Below are 22192 nucleotides of genomic sequence, written 5' to 3'. Positions count from 1 at the left end.
TAAATCCTTCCAGGACTAGAGCCTTGTGTCTCTAATACCAGAATGCATTCCATTTCAGTGTCACCACAGTGTGATACTTAGTTTTAAGTTAGAGGTGTCCCTGGCCAGTATTTTGAAAGAATGTGTCTTTACCTTCTATTTGTGTGGCATCAGGAATGGAGTCATCCAGGTGTGACTCCTTTTATTTTTTTGTGCAATCACTAGATACAGAACAAAGAGAGTTTGAACAGTCCTTCATTGAGAACTTCTTCACAGTTGATGTCCAGTGTTTCCACCCTTTCCCTTCTTCTGCCCTAATGGGAAGTCAATAAATAATTAAAGCAATGTTAATTGTAGGAGAGCAATCAAGAGGTTATCCAGAGAGGGATTATTTGTTGATTGGAGGAACCTGGCAAAGTTTAAGTTAAGTGAGTGAAAATACCCTGATAGATCAGGGATGTTTCAACTCTGCAAAATGCTTTTTTAAATCATTTGGAGTATGTCCACGTAATTTGAAAGTGGCATATTTTCTCTGAATAACTTCACTAAAACAGATGGTTTTTTATGCGATGCGTTATATCTTGCTTCCACCAAAATATTGAGTTAACAGTCATTACTATGGGCAGCCATTACCTGAATCAAACAGTTGAGTTTAAAATTGTATAAACCAATTACTAAGGTATAATTGTGGAGGTTCCAGATTTCTAGGGGAACAGGAAAAAAGTTGTGTGTAGTAATTGCAGTGTTTATAAAGATTAGTTGAAAAATCCTTTTAGAGGTTTGGTTTTCTTTAAACTGAATAGAATATGGAAATAAATATGCAGAATTCAGAATTAGTAGTATTAGTTGTATAAATAATTCTTCATATGCTGTGTACCAAATATCTCCCAGAGACCCTTTATACTTCAGTTTTAATCATCACTGTTTACTCAAGTGGTGATTGAACTGTCAAGATTATATGTTTAAAATAAAATTACCATTAATTACAAGGCTGTAAACTGGAAAGAGTGGCAAGCTGTGTGAATTTCAGTTCCAGGAAGATGCCTAAATCCCTCCACTATAAAAATATTAAGAATTTTGTTGTATCTAATATATCTAATCTATATGTTGTATCTATATACAATGCCAGAAAGCATTTGTATAGACAGCCATCGATACAGCTGTATAGTATTTGACACAACTTTACCATCCTCACCTATAAAACTGTCAAGAGCTTTTAAGGACAAAGGGCTGTGAGAAACACCTTCAAAAAGTGAACAAAGAGCAAAGGAGCTGTGGATTACACTTAATGCCTCATCTTCAAAAGCAGTCTCAGCATTTTTCAGAGCAAGTTAAATAACTTAAAAAAACTTTGAGAATTGGGAAAGAGATAATTATCTCTGCATTAGATGTAAAGGAAGAAAAACAGTAGCAGAATTACTTGCTGTAACTGTTGAATCCTATTGTTTGAGATGTTTCTAATTATAAAGCATTGGAAGCTGTAGGAACAAGCAAAGATATGTACTCAGAAATTTTTTTTCCTGGATTCAGTTGCCTAAAGCTGTGCACTTTGGATACAGTTTTTGGCCTGAAACCCCAAATTGACATGAGTACAGGAAGGACAAAACAATAAGTCTATCAATTAAGGTATGTGAGGTAAAATAAAAGGTAATGTTACTTAAAATATAAAAATTATTTAAATCAAAAAACTTCAAGTAGCCTCTTGAATTTCCCTTTCTTTTCAAATGGACTCTACTACCTTCAAGTGGACTCTACAAAACATGGGAAAACATTTCCCATGGAAAACTCTGGTAGAAGCTATGGTATGTAATTACAGCTCCTAACAAATTACTTTGTCACTTCTCCTTCAGAGAGGAAACACTAGAACATTTTTTTCCTTAATCTACCCATTTGGAATTTGACAACACCTATCTCCATCCACCTCCACAGGGACATGGCAAATGTGCATTTGTCCTGCTTCTGATTACATCACTCAGTCACTGATAGTGAAAGGTGCCTGTTCTGCTGAGGTTTGTCTCTGTTGTCCAGGATGTATTGAACAGGGGATCATTTCTCCTATACCAGAAAAATGCAACAGTCAGAGGCATTGGGGATTCCCAACTTGCTGTGCTGCTTAGAATAGCATATGTGGTTTATATTTCTGGTGAAGGTTTTGCACAGCTCGTGACAGTAGGGCACTTCAGAGAGCATCCTGGAGCCTGCCTGGAAGCCTGCTGTGGTGAATCTGGGCTGGCTGTAGTTTCATAGTGTATAGAATCAGCTTTAGAAGTCAAATCCATACAACAGAAATTAAGGCCTTTCATACATGTCATATTTGCATCTCTTGTATATACAACTGTGTGAAACTTCAAGACAGTTATTGTTAAGGAATCCAGAGTCTCATTTGTTACTTTGGAGATAGAAGAAAAATAGTTTTATCTTTGGCTTCTTTCAGTGCAGTTCAGCTATGTTCAAAGTTGTCATGGTCAAATACAGCCACAGGGTGCTACATTACATGGGTTTCTGTGTGTGACTCCTAGTGGTACCACTCTAGCTTATTATCATTGAAGACAATTCTATTCACTGATTGTACTTCTTTTAGGTGCAGCTGATGCTGCAATTTGGAACACGGCTAATGCATCAATTATGTACCAAAAGATCTTGGTCTTCTCCCTGGGTTCTGTACAGAGCTCTGTACCTGTTTCTTGGAGGTCTTGTTTTAAGGACTTAATCAAACCACAAACACTGCCTTTAGGATTCCAGAGTAAGGTTGAGCTGTGTTGGGCTCCTGTTCAACAAATACCTCGTGCCTCTGGCCCATCTCACTCATAATCTCTTTCAAACAAGACCCAGAAGGAAGAGAGATGTGTTTCAGGGATATGTCATTTTTTACTTCTCGTGCTGTTTAAAACATCAGTACTGACTTTTAAGAGTCATGAATTGCCTGCTCCATTCAAAGAGCACACACACAAAAAAAAAGGATTATTGATATTTCCTTTCTCTTTTTTTAACCCTTTTCACTTTTGGAAATTGGCTACCCTACCTTTAGGGTAGTTGTTTTGAAGCTATTTAGCATTAAGAGCATCTGGATGTACACTGAGACATGAACATAGTCTTTAGGAACTTATCCTATTTGGGACTTTACTGCCCATTTTCATTTTTCTCTCCTGTTTCATCTGAAAGTCTTTATGTAGAATTTTGCAAGTGCTCAAAATATTACTGTTGATATATTTAGCAGAAGAGGAAATGCAAGAGTTCTGAGTAGTAGTTTAATGCCTTTACTGGGTATTTATGTGAGAAAGAATTCATAATTCTTTATGAAAATAACAAGTTGAAAAGTAGTACAGAGAAAAGCAGAAAGAAAAATGTTTGAATCTCATTGGCAATTATATAATGAAATATATGGAAGTGTGCCTGTGGAGCTGAAAACAGTACACATTAATCAGAACCCTGGCTTTGAATCTTTGTAGTGAAATTTGTATGAATCTTTAATGACTGAATTTGCCTGGAAGAGAGTAATCATGAAGTTACTCTGATGCTTTACTATATGCAACAGTATGCATTTAATACATGTTCCAGCTAGTTGTGTGTGACAATAAATTCCTCCGACTGTGTGTAGTTTGCACAATCTTGTCAGCCAGGACTACCTTAACTCATCAGTTTACAGGAGTTTTGCCTGCTAGGGACAAATAAGATTTAAAAATAGTTATTCATGTCACTGGTGGTTTTCAACTGTAAAATTAGTGGGCTTCAGTTTTCCTAAATTAGTTGAGTCCCAAGGGGACTGTCATGGGTACATTTTCATCAGTCAAAGAATTTTGCCTATCTAGTGGAAGAACATTTCATTTGTATGAATATTAGAACAAGTTGTCTGGATTTTAAGGTCTAGTAAGGGTCAATGTTTGAATCTCTTGACTGTTGAATTAAATTTTCTCAGCAACCTGTTGTCTTACTTAGAGAGCTTGTTAAGCAAAATCCATTGTCTTGTGAATCACTGCAGTGAAAGGCAATTGCCAAACTGACTGACTCTCATTTACTTCAGTAAAGTGGATCACAGGAGCAGCTAGACAGGAATGAATTAAAGAAAATTGTGTCCACCTTCCCTCCTCAGCCAGCCTCAGCTGATATACATCACTCACTAAAGCTACAGTTACAGAAGAGCTAGAGGATGAAGTTAGCAGAATTTTCTTTTACCACCGAAGGGTGATGAGGGAGCTAGTGGAAGAGCTCCCCAAGCCGCTCTCCATCATTTAGCAACAGTCTGGGCTCACTGGGGAGGTCCCAGATGACTGGAAGTTGACAAATGTCACACCAACCCACAAAAAGGGCCAGTAGAAGGACCCAGGAAACTACAGGCCTGTCAACCTGACCTCAGTGCCTGGCAAGGTTATGGAGCAGATCATCTTAAGTGCAATCACACAGCACCTACAGGATGGACAAGGATCAGACCCAGCCAGTACCGGTTTAGGAAAGGGTAGATCCTGTCTGACTAACCTGATCTAGGACCACCTTAGCTCCAACACATCATTACTTATCCCAGCTCTTAAGTTCCATTCTGGTTACTTTCAGGCCACTTTTAGCACTGTTCCTGCTGTAATGATTGTCTTTCTTTTCATGGAAAAATTCAGTTTGTTGATGTTTGGGGTTTTTTTCCCTTAGGGGAAAATTACCTCTTGCATCCTCTAATTTTTGAGGGCAGCTGTATGTCCCAAGGAGGTTTTGATAGTAGTCCTTAAGCATAGCTTTAAATGTATATACATACTTTAATAATTAGAATCTTAGGGTTTTTCTGTTCTTCTGCCTGTTTACTAATGAAACTTTTCTCATAGCTTGAATTTGTCATGCTTCTCTAAGAAATATGTTTTATGTGCCCAAGTAGGATGTGTGTTTGTGTTATGGTGATAGAATAGAAATTAAAAGTAAGCTCTGTGCTGTATATTATCTGCAGACAGTTGCAAAAACAGTTGCGTATTCCTTGCTTGCTTTTTTAGTGCTCAACTCCTGAAGTGAAATCCACAACCCTAAAAACGGTACCGCTGTACTCTGTAGGCATGCATGACGGATACTTGGCATCTCTAAGTGGTATTCAAAGTAGCTCACACATGGTGGGCCAGAGAAAAAGAGTGAAGGATTGGGAAATAAACATCTGAAATCCATTTTCATTTGCAGGAACTGGCTGTAAATCTTAGACACTTAAATGAGACATTTATTTATATTCCTGCTTCTTTTTAAGGATGACCCATTCACTCTTTAGTTTAAAAATCTAAAAGCTAAAAAATACCAGTTTTTTTTAATTTATCCAGTGACTTTTTCTAAGAAGATGAAAAATCTGAATCCATATTCTTCTGCTCTGAGCAAACTCACACTGGTTGCATACTGTCTTCTGTCTCCATTAATATAGCTTAGCAACTCAGCATCAGCAGACAGATGTGCACTTCTTCAACTCTGCAAGGCTCCTGACTATGACTAGTTAAGAAGGAAGAATCAAGAGTAATATAAATTTTAATCTCTCAGGTCTGGAAGACTGTGTATCTAGAGCTCCTCCCTGGTAATCAGTAGACTATTTACAGTAGTTATTAAAAAAATGGGCAGCAGCAGCATTAGAGGTGTCTGAGTGGCAGCTGTTGTGAATACTGTTTGTTTAACTGGGATTGATACTGTCTTTCTGTTGACAGTATTAACTGGATCTAGCCTCTTGGATGAATTAGATATTTAGATGCCTAATTGATGAATCCCAGGAAGATGCAGATGTTCTTGATCTCTGCCAAGATAGCATTGTTTGAAGTAAATTTATTGTTGAAGACTGATGCCAACAGGATCCTAAGTGTCTTTAGTAGTTAGCTTAACTTTTTAATACACCATTTTTTTGTACTTAGTCTTCAGATGAACTGATGACTTGTGTGCTTGCGTGGTCACGAAGAAAGTGTTGGCTTTTCTGTAAAAGTGATTAGAGCGAGGTGATAGAGCAAGGTTTTAGTGTATGGAAATGGATATTACCATCTTGAGGTAGTCACTACATTAAACATGACAGTGAATTTTATTAATGGACATTCAGGTTGTGCTTTAGTTTTGGGTTGGTAGTTTTTGTTTGCTTGGTTTGCCTTTTTTGTTCTTGTTTAAAAAACGCAAATACAGACATGCACAGGATCTGTTATATGTGTTACGTGTGTTTTATCCTATTAACTAGGTGTCATTGTTTTATATATATTAGCCAACTCAGGAGAATGCAAGGTGCTCAAAATGGGAAAGACAAGTTTTTATCCTATGCAACTGAAAGAAAAAAGTGAATTAAGTTTAGAATCAGAGATAGTATTATTCTAACTGTAGAATTTCTAATATAGCACAGTCAGTGTTTGAAAGTGAAGGTTAAGTGGAAGTTACCAGGGTAGCAGTTTATCTTAAAAGCATGCAAAGCTTTGTAGCAAAGTTAAAAGAACAATTAAAGATTTAGAGATAAATTATATAAGATGCAACATGAGTTTACCAGAGATAGATTGTGGCAGAACAACATAAGAGCATTCTTTGTAAAATAAACTGTGTTTACAGATGTGAAATTTGGTAGCTTTTATCTGTCTGGTGTTCAGTAAAGCATTTGTTATGGAGCTCATACTAGAAAAATATTAATAAAACTGTAAAAGATGTTCTTTAATGTTTTACATTTTCTTATTGGATAAAGAAACAGCTAGAGAAGTAGCAGCAAGTTGTGCTCTATACTGAGCATTTATACTTAACAGGAAGAGGAGGGAAAAGGTTTGTGGATGTCAGAGGGCATATTACTCAAGGGTAGTCCAGTCTCTGCAGGTGTGCTGGGTCTGGTCCAAGCCTGTCATCCTTATGTCAACAGTAGAAGCTTTCCCTTGCACTAGGAAGGAGGGTAAACACCTCGGAAATAGTCTGGGAAATTTGCTTCTGCTGGAGGCCTTTGTGGTGTTAAGAAACAGTAAGGAAAGGAGAGAGTAAGAAGGTTTCTGCAAGTGCATCTGTGCTTCACAGCAGTTTCTGTGGTCTCTCATCGCTCCCCCTTGCCGATGTGGCAGCAGCAGCCGACTTGGCTTAGTTTAGCCTGTGGACAGGAGCAAGCAGATGCACTAATTATTGCCTGTTTCACTAGGGAAGTGATACTGGGTTGGAGCTGATCAGTGACTTGGAGAGTGACTTTTAGGCAGCCATGAAGAAATAAATTTAAGAAAGATATTTCCAATCTGTAAGTAGAAGAAATTGCACCTTCACATTCCCAGTCTGACGTAAAAACCTCATGGTCAGTAATGATGACTGTGAGGAGTTTGTGTGGTGCACTTCGTTGGAGATCTTCCCTTCTCATTCCACGAATTCAGCAAGGCTGTACTTAAGTCTAAGTTGGTTTCATTACCTCAGGAGTCCCTGACTCATCTCCTGAAGAGTGCAAGTGTGTTTCAGTGTAGCCAGCACATTTCAGAGTCAGCAGCAGAGGACCCGTTGTTAGCACCCTGTTCCTCTAACCTTTGGCTCTCACCCCACAGCTTGCCCATGGGGCACAAGCCTGATACTGGCAGCTTGCAGCAGCTTGCAACAGTGAAGCCAACTGATGGTCCTAGCAGAGAATGTCAGATTTAGAAGAGTGGAGAAAAGCATGAACAAGATTATGAAAGAGGGGATATTTAAGGCTAGGTATGAGGAAAAAATTCTATACTGTGAGTGCGGTGAGATACTGGGACAGGTTGTCCAGGGAGGTTGTGGATGCCCCAAGCCTGGCAGTGTTGAATACCAGGCTGGATAAGGCCTTGAACAACCTGGTCTAGTGGAAGGTGTCCCTGCCTATGGCAGGGGAGTTGGGACTAAATTATCTTTAAGGTCCCTTCCAACCCTTGACACTCTTTGAAGAGATAAGGGCAGAGCAAGGGCTTAAGATGAGGCTTACGGAGCAAAGAGTTGAATTAATATGTACCGAATCCCAAGACATGAAGATAGGAGAAATAGTGAACAGGAGGAGAGATAAGTGATAAGCATCAATTTACAAAGGAAGCAATGTGACAGTAAGATAAGAAAAGAGGTGCTAATGTTCTCTGTATAGAAGTGAAGCTTTTCAATTGGCACTGATGATTACGAATGGAAGTCAGGTTGCACTAAATGGGCAAAGGGCAAGGGTGATACAAAATCAAAGGCAAAAATATTGTTTTGTTTTTAACACCTCACAATTTGAGGATACCCGTAATAATTATTTGCCTTAGACTTATATTGCCAGAAATGCCAGTCACTTGGGGAAGAAAGCTGTTACTTGGCACAAAACCAGTAAATTAGTGAAACAGAAATTGAGGTGCAGTTATCATAGTTGCAAGGTGTAGTGAATTGCACAACTCATGAAAGAATTAAACTCACAAATTTTGGATATCCATTATTAAAGAAAAGTCTAACACACTGATAAATGAATAATAAAAGAATAATTCATAAGTTTTTTTATCTTGTTTCCTGAGAAACAGGGCTCATAGGAGTGTGCTGTCTTTTCCTCATCAGTCTTTCCCTGTATTAGTAACTTTTGATAGCTACTTTTGAAATCACTTGCAAAAAAGTGGAAGGTCAGTAATACCTTCAAGTAGGCTTTAAAATCAGTAGCTGGCTAGAGGAGATATCAAGTTAGTATGCTTGAGGTAAGCAGAACATTGACATTATATATTCATTTTGACAACAGCCGGGTCGACAATCCACACATCCTTCCCAGTTACTGTCACAGCATTGCTCTGTCTTGCTCTGCATCCTGAAAGCATGGGAAGACAGCAGAAATGGCAGTGTGGGAGGAGGGTTAGAGACAAATGATGCAGCACCTGAATGGTGAACCAGGCTTCATTATTTTCTTGTTTCTAATAGTGTGGTTTTTTACAATCTAATTTTCTGACTGCTTTTACCTGAGAATCTCTGAAGCACATAGGCTTTGTTTCATCTACACCATTAAGCAAGTCCAAGGGATTAAAAGATTTTTGTTCTTTTTTAACATTGGGTAGATTTTTGAGCTGAAGATACACTTTTATCTTTAATGAAACTGCACACTATTTGAAGTATTTTCAGTTTGAATGTTTCCAGAGTTTAATTAGCAATACATGAGCATTGCTCTACAGCAGTCTTACCTCTGTTTGCTATTTACAGATTTATTGCTTATATGCTATAAATTTGTTCTATATTAATTCAAGGCATACAGACTGTGAGCATTTTTTAACCTTCTTTCTTGTCTCTTATTTTCTTAAAATATACTGAGATCCACCAAGATACAATGTAAAATCCATAGTCTTTAATAAATCAGCATTATTTTAAAAATTTTTAATAATATTAAATATAATTATAGTACATTTGCTATATTACTCTAAAATATTTGTATAATAAGTATATATTTAATAAGAATATTTATTAAATCTTAATAATTTCACTGGTGGGATTTTTCAGTGGCATTGATATCCTGATCTCAAGTGCTCTAAGTGGCATCCTTACAAAATACGTATTTGCTTCTCTTAATAGAGGCTCAGGCTTTAAATTTGAAGATCTCCTGTTATCTAGTCCTAAAAAAATTCCAGCTAGAAAATGGCAACTCTTACCAAACCAGAAAGGATATGGAAATTTTGTGAAAGATCCTATTTTATTTAAATCTCAGCTGCTAACATTAATAACTGCACCAAAAAAAAAATTCCATCATTTCACTATCTTGTAAAAAAACATGTAAGCAAATAGAAGAGAGCTTAAAAAAGAACAAAAACTGATTTTTTGTGTAAATATATACTTTTACTGTGATCTTTGGGAGGGGTAGCATTGAAAAACTACTCTGGATTGTCTAGTTTAATTGCTTGCCAAAGGCAAATTAGTAAGTATACTCAATGTTATATACTGAAAATGTAGAACTGTAAAATATGTATCCCTCCTTAATTTATATAAAAAAAGTAAAAGTCTGATTTTAATTCATATATCTTCAAGGCACATGTAGGTGCAAGGATTACATTATCCTTTCATATCACTGTAATTGTTCAGAAATCTATTTTTATCTCACGTTATTTCACATTTCATCCTTATGGGATATTTTGTGTATATGTTTATGGGTGATTTTAATCTCGCAGGTTTTCAAAGCTATATGCCTACAATTTATGAAATCTCTTCAATTTGTAAATTTAATCTCTTTACTTTGTATCTCTAACTGCAGATTTGGTTCTGAACATGAGACTCGTTTGTCTTCTGTAGTTTTCTTTTGCTATTTCTTTTGGGATTACATGCAGAAGTGAGATGATTCAGAGAAAAGATTTATTACAGATTGATTATTATGGCTGTCTCATGTTGAGTGGATGATAACCAAGCTGGTCCTACTCTTCAACTGCAAGAGGCCAGTAAAAAGGCATTGCATCAGGCAGGAAAACAGTGACTGTAGATGCAAACCTGCCTAATTAACTGGTTTTACAGCAAAAGTTTTCAGTCCACTTCACTGTCCACTTATGTAGCCCAAAATTTTGTCAGTTACAATTTTATAGGAGACAGTGTTGAAAACCATGGTAAAATTAAGGTAAATGTTAATAAATTCATGCTGACTGCTACCTGGATCACTTTTCTACTTTTCATGTATTTGGAAATGTTTTCCAGGAGGATTCATCCCATGCAAGTATTTTTATTCATATATATGCATGTGTATGTGTGTATACACAGGTGAGCTGGCTAGAGGTATAATCTACATCGTTAATAGGATGCAGTGGTCTGATGTTGAGTGGTTAAGACATGGCAGTTATTCTTAGAAATAAAATATTTGGTCAGAATATCCTTTTATCAGTCAAAAATACTCAAAGAGTTATTGAATATTAATTTTGTAAGGGTATGCATTTATATGAAAATGGAATTTAGAGTAATTGTATTTAATGTGTCTTTTTTTCTTTGAAAGAGCTTTTATATATAGAAATGACAGTTTCTTCCAGTAGTGTTTTACAAAAGAATGTCATGTACACTTTGTAGAGCAGTAAGTTTTGTTACATAATATCTATTAATTTCAGAGAACAAAGAAAACAGTTATAATGTTTTCTTAATAGAAAAGACAGCGGCAAAAAAACCCCAAAACCTAATAAAATTCTCATGTAAATTCACATCACTCCTGTGGTTCAGGAGAAATGCATTGTTAAAAAACAATATGAAAATGAATTGTTTGAATTTGAAAATATAGTGTGTCTTCCAGCAGTTAGCATTTAATTAGGTTTATTCCTAATAACTCTGTTGACAGAAAACCATAGTACATGTCTTAGCATAAGTGTTTGAATTTCAAAGAATTTGTTCATTTTTGTCTACCTGTGACAAACAGAAGTACTGTATGTGCAGGGTAGTCATCAACTTTCTTTGTCAGCAGATGGGCTTGATGATATCTAATGCTGCAAAGGTGTGTCCTGGGGAATTCACACTTTTGGAGGAGTTTGTTCATATGAGAGTTTCCTGTAGTGTTAATGTTTTGAGAACAGATGTCAGTTTGTCATAGATCTCATATGTATGTAACTAATAGATTTTTAAACAGTTGACATTTTTGAATTTGATTTTTTCTTTAAAATTTGAATACGTAAATCGCATTTGTATTTAACATAATTGCAGTAAAAAAGACAGAGATGTATTCTGAAAGATTAAATTTACTGTTATTTCTCTTTAGTTTCAGGCACTGCATTCTGTGTCAGAAACACTGATTTTGCTAGGAAGGAACAACATATTAAGAAATTCTTTAATATCGCTTCTACTGTCAGAAGTACGTCAGTTTGCTGAGCAGCTGTTGCAGGCCCACCAGGTACTGTCGTCTTTTCTTTTGGAGAAGGGCTGAAGAGTGGTGTTGGGGAGTGTTTTGGCTGTATCTGTTTGTTTCATAAAACGTCATAAATGCTTTAGCCTATAGAATATGCAGGTTCAAGAACCCAGAAAATGCTAGGACCTAACTTAAACAGGAAATTCAAAAAAAAAAAAAAGGAGGTATAAAGTAAAAGAAAATTTCCCTATGGAAAAGTGAAATTATCAGACTGTGTAATAAATAGACTCAATAGGTTTTAAGATTATGCTATATAATTGGAAAAACACTTGAAATAATTAATTAGAACACTTAGTGTAATGTGTAAATTGTTGATTATGCAGGCAGTACAACTTGGGGATCCACCTGAACCAATTATTTCTGTCTCTTGCTCATGTAAAACTGGAAAGATCATTGCTTCATTTTATTTTATAACTAAATTTCATGTTTCAAATCATAATATTAACTTTCATTATGCAAAAGTTATCCAACACATAATATTGTATTTAGTTTGTTGCAATGAGTAGGAGGTAAGGAGCAGAATAGAACTTGTGGTAAAATTTATATTTAGGTTAAGTTTTTTCAGTAAACTATAGAGTTTAAAAAAAGAGAGGAAAAGAGAAAGTGAATGTTCCTTTAACATTTGAAGAAGAGAGGTATGAAATAAATAGGTTTTATAGATTTTTCATGTACTTTTATGTTGTGGGTATGTATTTTATGCAAAGTGTTCAGCCTCACTTGGGATTAGGAGTTGATTGCACACTGTCCTACAACGATCAATAAAAAGAAAGCATGCAGCTTTTTACTTGGTGGCCAATAAATGTATTGATACATACAGAAAACATTCGTTGTAGATATATTCAGCAGTGGTCCAGTTTAACAAATGTCTTAAGTGTTGCTCAAGAACTTTATTATTTTTCTCTCTAGGGTATGATATGATAGTAAGTTCGGACTGCTGTGGGGGAATGTATAATTTCCAACACTGGTTTCTACTACTGAAAAGAAAGGCAAATTTCGAAAGAATTAGACAAAGAGCTGTGTCTTATTTTGAGTCACTGTTAGCATACAAGACATTGATGGCAACCAAAAGTCAACAAACTTTTAACAAATGTAAGAATAGGGAAGTGTAATTAGAAACAATAATTGGTTTTTAAGTTTAAAGAAGTTGTTAGTTTTTAACATTATTAAATCTCACCTGTGTAACAGAATTAGTCATCCTTCCTGGTTTTGCCAGTGGCAGCACAGAACCTTTTAGTGCTCCACAGTGATGTCAAGCTTACACTGAACATTGCACTTTGCTGACTTGGTTACTGTGGTGCTTAACCTTGCCGTACTGTAATTATTTTAAGTATTGCTTTTGTATTTGGTGAAGCCTTAGGAGCTGTGTGTCTGTCTGTAGCTGACACTTTGTAGGACTTAGAAAAGCTGCAGTTTGTGTAGGGAAAGTAACTGAAGTTCTGGTTTGCTTAGCTTGCTGTGAAGTCAGTGTTTTTAAATTTCATGCATTCTTGCATTTAGTCCAAATAGATATATTGTGTTCATTTAAAAACTCTTATACATTCTGTGTGTGATAATATAATATGGAAATGTATCACAATTGGACTCCAAACTCTGGTATTTCTGGTGGCCTGATTTACAGACCTGCTTCTAAATTTCTGACTTTGTGTAGCATTATTTTTGGTAGGTACAATTCTAAAAAGGGTTAAAGTATTTTTTTCCTTGTTTTGGAATCAAATCTAATGATACAGTATCAGTTCGAAATACAGAAAATGACAACTTTAAAAAAAATGCTTCTTAAATACTTAAATTAGAAAAGATAATACTTCATTAGCTGACAAGTATCCTAATTGTGGTTTGTTACTTAAGCGACGCTGCTATTAATTGCAAAGGTGTTTCATGTGTTCCATTGAAAACAGTCAAATTAGGGACTCTGAATTTTAATTCTGAGTAGAGATGTGCAAATATGTGGGGTTTGTTTTGCTTTGTTGTTTGTTTGGTTTTTTGTTGGTGTTGGCAGATGGGAGAAATAAAGAAATCATCTGAGGCATGTATTCAGGTTAGCTTGCAATTGACTTTTGAGCATTTGAGGAAAACAGAAATTGAAAAAATAGCTTATTCATCCAAGCAAATTTCTATGTATTTATGTTATAGTAATAATTATTTTTTTGAAGTTGAAGATGCTTTTCAACACTGACTTGGACTGAAAACAAAATTCCTTTTAATTTTTCTAAATGAGTAATCTAGATAGCTCAACATTTTCATTTTAACTTCCTCCTTAAGGCTTGAGCTAAGGTCCAAATAGTTTGTCAAATGTATGCATACCAAAATATGCAACTTTATATTCAGCCATTTCTTCAATGGGAAGTGTGCTCAGCTCAACCCCTTGTGGGTTTGTGGGTACATCCTTTGATAAATATTGTAAATTTTTTACTTTAGAATTCTGACTGATTTTAGAGAGTTTGAGTCTTCTTGGAGCCAGCTTATCTGTCTATGACCCACAGTTTCAAAAATCTTCCTATGTCCCTAGCTTTACAAATTAAAAAATCAGGTTGACTATATGAGAGTGTATCGAACAAACTACAACAGAAAAGTACAGAGATTATAATGAATATTTTTATATTCTCTAATTGGCTATATCTATTAATCTTACAATATGAAAAATTAATGTCAAATATATGAATAATATAATGTTGTATATGATATTCCCACATGTTAATATAGAAAATTAGGTAAGAAATATATAAAACAGTGTCATTATCCTGATGTTCCACCCAGTTAAAATGAATGTTATGGTTGTAAGCTCTCAGGCCAGTTAGTAGTTTGCTTTAATTCATTCAAGTACTTCATCATGTGCTTAAAGTAAAGCTCCTACTTCAGCACTTTGCTGAACTTTGCTGAAGTCAGGATGCTGACTTCTAGGCAAAAGCATATTAATATAAACTCAGTTGGATGCCTTAATTTTTACAGATGTTGGATCAGTTTTATCTTTAATAGTAACCTTTCAAGCTTCATAAATACAGTGTATAAGAATACAGTAACTGAACCTTATTGCCCTATGGAATAGAAATCTTCTGATCCCCAATTGGCTTCCTACTGCAGACCACATAAAACTGTAAGATACTAAGATTTCACAGTGATATTGTGGAAGATGGATCATTTTTCAAATGTTGAGCTCCTCACCATGATCCTTCTTTATGATAGCTGTTTCAAAGACAGAGGACCAGAAATGGAAAGCACATATTGGTTTACTGCTCATTTCTAACCCCAAAGTGATAATTCCAGGAAATATGAAGAAGAAAATTAAAAACAAGAAAATAGATTTGAAAATAGAAAAAGGAAGATGTACTGTGAGGTTTCGGAAAACTCTGTTATTCAGTAATTGTTGATACATAACTTATCTATGTTTTTATATCACATTACTTTCTTTATACTGTTTTTCATTTTTTAAAACTTTAAATATTTCTATCCTGGAGCCATACACTGAATAGTTGTGCATTGGTTTTGTGGTTTTTTTTAAACAAAGACACCAAGTTATATGTAATTCTTAATGTTATGTGTAAGTGTTAAGTCCAAATCCAAATGTGGGTGCTGACTTCTAACCTGAAATGATTGGTGCAGTTAGACTTCGACACAAGACATAAAGGGTGAGATTCTTCTTCTTTAGATGTTTGTGGTAGACATGGGTGTTTTGATCTGATTTACTTGCTTTAATTTTCCATGATAGCAAAGGGAAGGAAAAAGTCATTTCTTGTCTAACCTATGTTGTTGTACATAACTATTATAATTGTCCCTTGAGTTGTCTGCTTCTCTCATTTGGCTATGAGAAAGGAAACTTATATTGATGAGCTGAAATATAGATATTTATATTGAAGGCATCCAAAGTTAAGAGAGGAAAATCCCATAATATCTCTATGAAGATCTCTTTTTGGATTATTGGAGGTGTTATTGCCTGAGGTGCCTGATCCTACAGAACAGTTGTAATGGGTAGTCATGCAAAACATACTTCTGTCTGTACACTGACAAACTTAAATAAGTAACGTTATTAGATGTTTGTAGCAAGTTATATTTTAGTTAGGATAATTAATAAGTTAACTTATTTCCCAAGTGTTCAAATTCTCTAAGTGTACACAAGAGATTGATGATTGATGGTGACTGAATGTGCAGGATGTGTGTATTGAAGCTTCTTTTAAGATGCATTCCAGCTATGGTGTGTGTGATGTGTATGCTTCTCCATAGGAAAGGATAAAAGTAGAAAGTTATATAGTCACCACCCATTGGATCCAGGGATGAGACTTGGTAGTTGTAATTTTGGTGCCTGTTGATTGAAGTGATGGTGGCAGTCCTGTCAAAGGGATGGTCTCCTCCCAGCCTTGTTTACTTCTCCTTAAACCTGAGATGGTACCTGAGTACAATAGTACCACCCTTATCTCAAGTTCCCATAAGGAGGCTTAACTCACAGTCCAATTCCCTGAAATCCAGGAGAAATATTCAGGCAGGGAGCAGGCTTCAGTGATCTTAACAATGTTTAAGCCATTAACCACTTCAGTCCCTCACACTTTCTTCTTAAGCCTTTCTCCATGCATCCATTCTGTGTACAGTGGATGTTCTGGGTAGGTGTGGTACCTACCTCATGCTTTATTCCATGTGCAAGTGTGTCTGACGTGATGTAGAGAATTCTTCAGATAAGCTCCTCTTTCCAAGAAGTTTACTTCATTTATGGAGTATGGCTTCTCTCTTCAGCCATAAATTTATATATGTTTTCTTACAGGTTAGAAAAAAAGCTATACATTTTTTTTTCCCAAATAGGGTAGAAAATGGCTAAAATAGTTAATTTTAAAAAAAAACCAAACAAAACACAACAAAACCCTGAGACTATTATGCAGCTAGAAAAGCTAAATACATTTTGCAGTCTATTGTTGTTTGAGGTACTAAAATGGCTATCAGGCACATTTGGCTCTTTGTAGTTTCTACTGTTGGCTTTACTGACACATCAGGTTACTAATACTTCCCCTAGGTAAAAGAAAAGAGATTGGTGCCAGGTAGATCTTATGAAAATAATTAAACTTGCATCTGGACATCTGTTCATCCTTTCTAAGATGTCATTTTTTTCCTTGTTATGCTGGTAAGCAAATTTCAAATTGTGAATTGTTAAAGATGCTGCAAAATAGTGCTCTGGGTAAATGTAGGATTAATTTTTATTACATGTGACTGCTGATGCTACTGTTAACAAAGGAAATAATGACTGGATAGAATAATCAGTGGATCTGCATTTTTTTCTTATATACCCAGTTTGGAAATATGGATTTGGGAAAACATAAATCTCTTCCCTGAAAGGCAGGAATGAAAGAATCAGTCAAGACTTGGTATATGCCAAGAGTGCCATACACCTTTGAAATGTATACCTGGTTCTGCTGCATATGTCATCCCCTATTAAAGATTAGATTTTAAGATGCTTACGAGTCAGACAGAACTGGAAAATGACAAATGGTTCGTGCAGTTTTTCTCTTTCCTGTCATACTCTCTTAAAATGATAGCATTAAGGAGAAAGGAGTTTGGAAGTATTCTTACAGAGCTAAAAGGAGCAGGGCTTTGACTACACTTAGGTGCTTGGCAAAATTGAGGGTGACATGTAATCAGAAAACCTCAGGTGTGCTTGGGAACAGAAGCAGCAAATATCAATTACATGAGGAGAACAGTGTTGACTAGAGAATTGTTACTCTTAATATTCATGAATCATGTCGTTCATGGAAACATAATACTGGAAAAGGAAAAATGCTTAATTACAAAAATCAGAATATATCAAATCTAAAAAGCAAATAAGTAATATTCCTGAAAATCTTCTTAGTTTAAATAGGGCACAAAATCCAGGATTTAAAACAAACAACCCCCCACCACCACCAAACAAACCCACAAACAAACAAAAAAACCTCAAACAAACCCAAACCAACAAAGCCTAAAATAACATGATTATAAATTAAATAAAATTACCTAAAAATTACCTGTTTGAATTTCTGATGCTGTCAAGCTTTCATTGCACTTTTTTTTTTTATGCTGCTTTTAATTCCTTATTATCAGTGTTAATTCTGTCCTTTTCCTATTGCTTTCTTTACAACTTAGTTAATCCTTTTGCATGCCTGAAAGCAGAACATGAATAAGGAAGAAGCATCAGATTTTTGTGGCATACATGGTATACCTGTTAGTCTGGCAGGCAGATTTTACTTAACCTGTGTCTTCAAATGCTCCTGTTAATTTACCTTCCTGTTTAATGCTCCTGTTAAGTTACCTTCTTCCTGGAGCATTCTTGCTTACAGGCAATGATTTGCAAAATGGAATGATGTTTCAAAAAATTAAGCACTGCTTCCTTAATGCTTTTGGATATTGGAGTTGCCCATGTGAATAGTATATATACCATATGTGCTCTTAAAAGTTCAATTTCCAGGCAAGGTAACATTTTGTTACAGATTTACCTTCTGCTTTTAGTTTTGGATACTTGTTTAAAGTCTTTATTATGCTGCGCTTTTAACACAGTTATACTAAATGCTTTTTTGGGATACAGTATAAATACAGAGTTCTTGTGTCAGTGGCTTTGCAGTCTATTGGCTGCTTGAGTATCTCATATCTTCATGAAATGAAAAAGAGTCGTAGCCCTAGAATTTCCAACAAAGAATTACTGATATAATGAATTTTTGTTTGGAAAAGTAACAACGGCTGATAATTAAAATTGTCTTTAAGAGCTTAGAAAAATACAGTAAAAAGTAAATGGAAACTATAGAATTATATTGGATACCAGTGTGAAATCATAACTTCATTTTTCTTTTAAAACATTCTTTTTATTTTACAGGACACGTCAATAGCTTTTAATTTCTTAGCTTTGCACACACTTGTCTCACTCTAAGCACGTGTGACAGTCCTCTACATAATGACTTATCAGCTTGCCCCATTGGGACTCTCTTTTATCAGTTTGGTTTGGTTTGCTAAAAATACATTTAAAGCTGTGTTTATCTACCTATTATGCATAACCATCACTACTTTAAATCACAAGACCAGGAAGATTAACTGGTGTTTGTTCGGTGCTTTCTAATATGTTCAAATGCTTTTAAAAACTCATTATTATGTAGCTCACTGTGAGATGTTATAACCACTAAGCACATGCTCAGTGACCTGTCCTCTGTAGTACGCTGTGATACGCCATCAAGCATAGAAAAACTGCTTCTGTTCTTTGATAAGCAATGGGTTTGTTTTACATTTTGTTTGCGCTTGAATTGAACTCTTAGCTTAGGTTGTTAATTGGGAAGGATGGCTCTAGTGTATTTAGAGTTACGTTTAGGATTAGAATGGGGTTTAGAATTAAGATAGAAAAATAAGATCCTCACCACAAAGGGACATGCTTGAAAGACTGGGCCTAGGAGTGTTTGTCATGACTAACAAGACTATACTTGTTCTGCTAGTTCACTGTTGGATTAGAGTTGGTGTTAGAACAAACTGTCTAGTTAACTTCTCAGTTGAAACTGTCATAGGCTACAGTGGTGATGGTGGTGTATATTTGAATACACGTGCTTGTGAGCTTCTGAATGCTGCCACCACATTCAGAAGGAGCTGCTGTCCCAAGTTTGGCTCTGAAACAAGCAGAGTTCATCATTCTAAGATTTAACTGATGTAGAAGTCATTAATAGAGTAGGTTTAAGTCTGGGATGAAAGGGATTGGTTACCTAGAGTTTATTCTGTAGCTAAGCTTATAGTAATGGTTTACATGACGGAGATAAGTGCAAGATGAAATCTGGTTCTATAGCTTATTTTAAACTTTGTATAGATTTTGAGTGGCAGCACTCTACCTGGCTGGTTAAGGCTTGATCTGGCAGCAAACTACTATTAATTCTGCGCCTAGAGGGGAAAGTAGTTTTCAGAACTCCTATACATTGCTACATTGACAGGATTTCTGGTGTAGATTTAATTTAGGGAGATAAGTAATGATGAGTTAAAGTTGAACATCTTTATAGAAGGTATCAGAGCTAGATTTAAAGTTTTTGTGCTGAGGGCTTAGGAATCTGGGGTTTCAATTTTCAGTAGGCGCTGATGATGTAGCCTTTTCAATCCGCAGTGGATTCAGTGAAGAAGATGTATTGGTGGGCCTGAGTAAGTGTCAGAATAAGAGTGAGTTTATTGAGATTCATAGGGGCTTTGGAGATATAGAAATGAGATACTGGTCTAGGTTTGTGGTGAGAAAGGAAGGGAGAAGCAGCTGAGTGTGTTTAGATCTGAGTGTTAGTTACATGAGTTCCTGAATTGGTTCTAAGATAGAGAGCAAGGCTTAGGTGTCCAGGAACTGAGCAGCAGAATGCCTTGCTGAAGTAGAGGTGTTCCAGAAAGAGAAGCTGAAGATGCTCAGGCAGGATATAATTTCTATGGTTTGGTTAGATTAAGGATTAAGACGTTGCTGTTTGCAGTCTTGAACTTGGATGAAATGCAGATAACCAGGTACCTTTGCAGGGTTGAACCACAGTTGTAAACGCACACGCACACACTTATATGGTCACAAAAGAATTTATGATAGCACTGTGTATATTGCATGTCTTCTAGAATTATTACATTCATGCTGAAGTATACATTTGAAATGCGTGTAGCACCAACATTACAGAATTAAAACTAGTCTTAGAAAATAACCTTCTTGAATCCACTCCAGTTTAGCTTCTTATTGTATAAGAGAGGATTATTTTCACTTGATTCCAATGGCAATTCACGTAGGGAGAACTCAAATGCATTGAGCAAGAAAATGAGAAAAATAGAAACAAAATTTGTGGGTATTTCTCCTTTTTCATAAACAATAGCATCCCAGGTTGCATGATTATAGTGCAGACTTTGAAGATGTAGCTTGTATGTTTTGAATTTCTTGGCATCTCTCATTCCTGGAATTGAGTTGGCAAAGCACAATTAAACCTCTGGGTGTATTGTCTTGAAACAAGATCCTTTTGGCTCTATTTCATCCTTATAATTAATTCTTTCATTAAAAGTTACTACTAGTGTCTCTTGAGTTTTCAGATTATTAAACTTCTAGCTGAAGTTGCAGTTTTAAAGAACTCTTTGTGTAACCTTATCATTTAATCAAGGCTCTTTTACTAAGCCTAGCTACAATATTTAATACAGAATAGTATAGGGAATTGTGTATGATAAATATGAGAGAGAGCTAAAAATTTAAGTAGTATTTCTGCCACTTGGAATAAATTGTAAAAGAACTTAGTTTAGAGTAACTGAATAAGTTAACCATTTTGAGTTCTTCCTACACAATTTGATTGTGTGGACTATGATTCAATCCTGTTGACTAACTTAAAGAGAGTGAATTCATTGAATGATTGTAGAATTGTGGAATGGAAAAGGTTGGAAACATCCTCTGAAGATGATGTTTCCTCCTCAAAGCAGGACACCCTGCTCAAAGCATTTTTTGCACTTCCCTTTGTGGCATCTCAGGATTCCTCTTGGCCAGTTTCTCCAGCCTGTCAAGGTCCCTCTGAATAGTATTAAACTCCCCTGGTATGTCCATCACTTCTACTTTTGTATGTTCTCTAAAGCTGCTGAGTTTGGAGATGCAAAAATCTCGGTGTCCAGGTCATTCACGAAGATGTTAAACAGTACTGAGTGCCAATGTCAACCTCTGGGGGGCTCCACTAGTAAGTGACCTCCAGCTGGATTTTATTCCTCTGATCACAACCCTCTAAGAATGGCAGTTCAGGCAACTTTCAATCTTCACCTTCACTCTTCACCTAACAAGCCTGTAAGTCTATGCTGACTATTCTCAATCACCATTTTGTCCATCATAGGCCTGGAAATGGTTTCTAGGATTATTTGCTCCATCACCTGTCCAGGAATCAAAGTGAAGGTGACTGACCTGCGTTTCCCTGTTTGTTCTTGAAGAAAAAAGTGGCATTTGATTTCTTTCAGTCCTTAAGAACTTCCCCTAATTGCTATGACTGTCCAAAGAAAATTGAGTATCCCTTCCATGACATTGGCCAGCTCCCTCAGCAATCACAGGTGCATGCTTCCAGGTCCCATGGACTTATGTATGTCCAGTTATTTTAAATGTTCCCTAGCCTGCTTTTTCTCCACAGATAAGTTGTTCCTTGCTCCAGACTGTCCCGCTTGTCACAGGGATGTGGAATTCCTCAAGGCTGGTTTTACCAGTAAAGGTCAAGGCAAAGAAAGCACTGCATCCTTTGTTACCAGTTTCCTTGGCACATTTTTCTCATCTTCATTTTGCTACTGATGTGCCTGTAAAAATCCTTCTTGATGCACTTCACCTTCCTTGCCAGATTCAACATGAGATGAGCTTTGGCTTTCCTAACCATCTCCGTGCACACTCAGTGTGCCTTCATATTCTTCCCAATTCACCTGATCCCGCTGTGTGCTTGTTTTGTATTTTTTGTCAGGACATCCTTGTGCGTTCACACATGCCTCCTGCCACCTTTGCAGTTGTGTACATCAGGTATACCA

General features: G+C 36.0%; 1 protein-coding gene across 1 annotated transcript in view; it reads left to right on the top strand.

Annotated features, from left to right (window-relative positions):
- MEI4 (meiotic double-stranded break formation protein 4) overlaps positions 1-22192 on the top strand; it is a 71731-nt gene that overhangs the window by 23273 nt on the left and 26266 nt on the right. Inside the window, exon 4 of the mRNA XM_029962795.1 lies at positions 11585-11716. Within this exon, the coding sequence (XP_029818655.1) occupies positions 11585-11716 (132 nt within the window). The remainder of the gene's footprint in view (positions 1-11584; positions 11717-22192) is intronic.

The sequence above is a fragment of the Manacus vitellinus genome, unplaced genomic scaffold, assembly GCF_001715985.3.
Source record: "Manacus vitellinus isolate BGI_N305 unplaced genomic scaffold, ASM171598v3 scaffold_4_pilon, whole genome shotgun sequence".
Classification (NCBI taxonomy): domain Eukaryota; kingdom Metazoa; phylum Chordata; class Aves; order Passeriformes; family Pipridae; genus Manacus; species Manacus vitellinus.
This window is presented reverse-complemented; position numbering and strand designations above follow the sequence as displayed.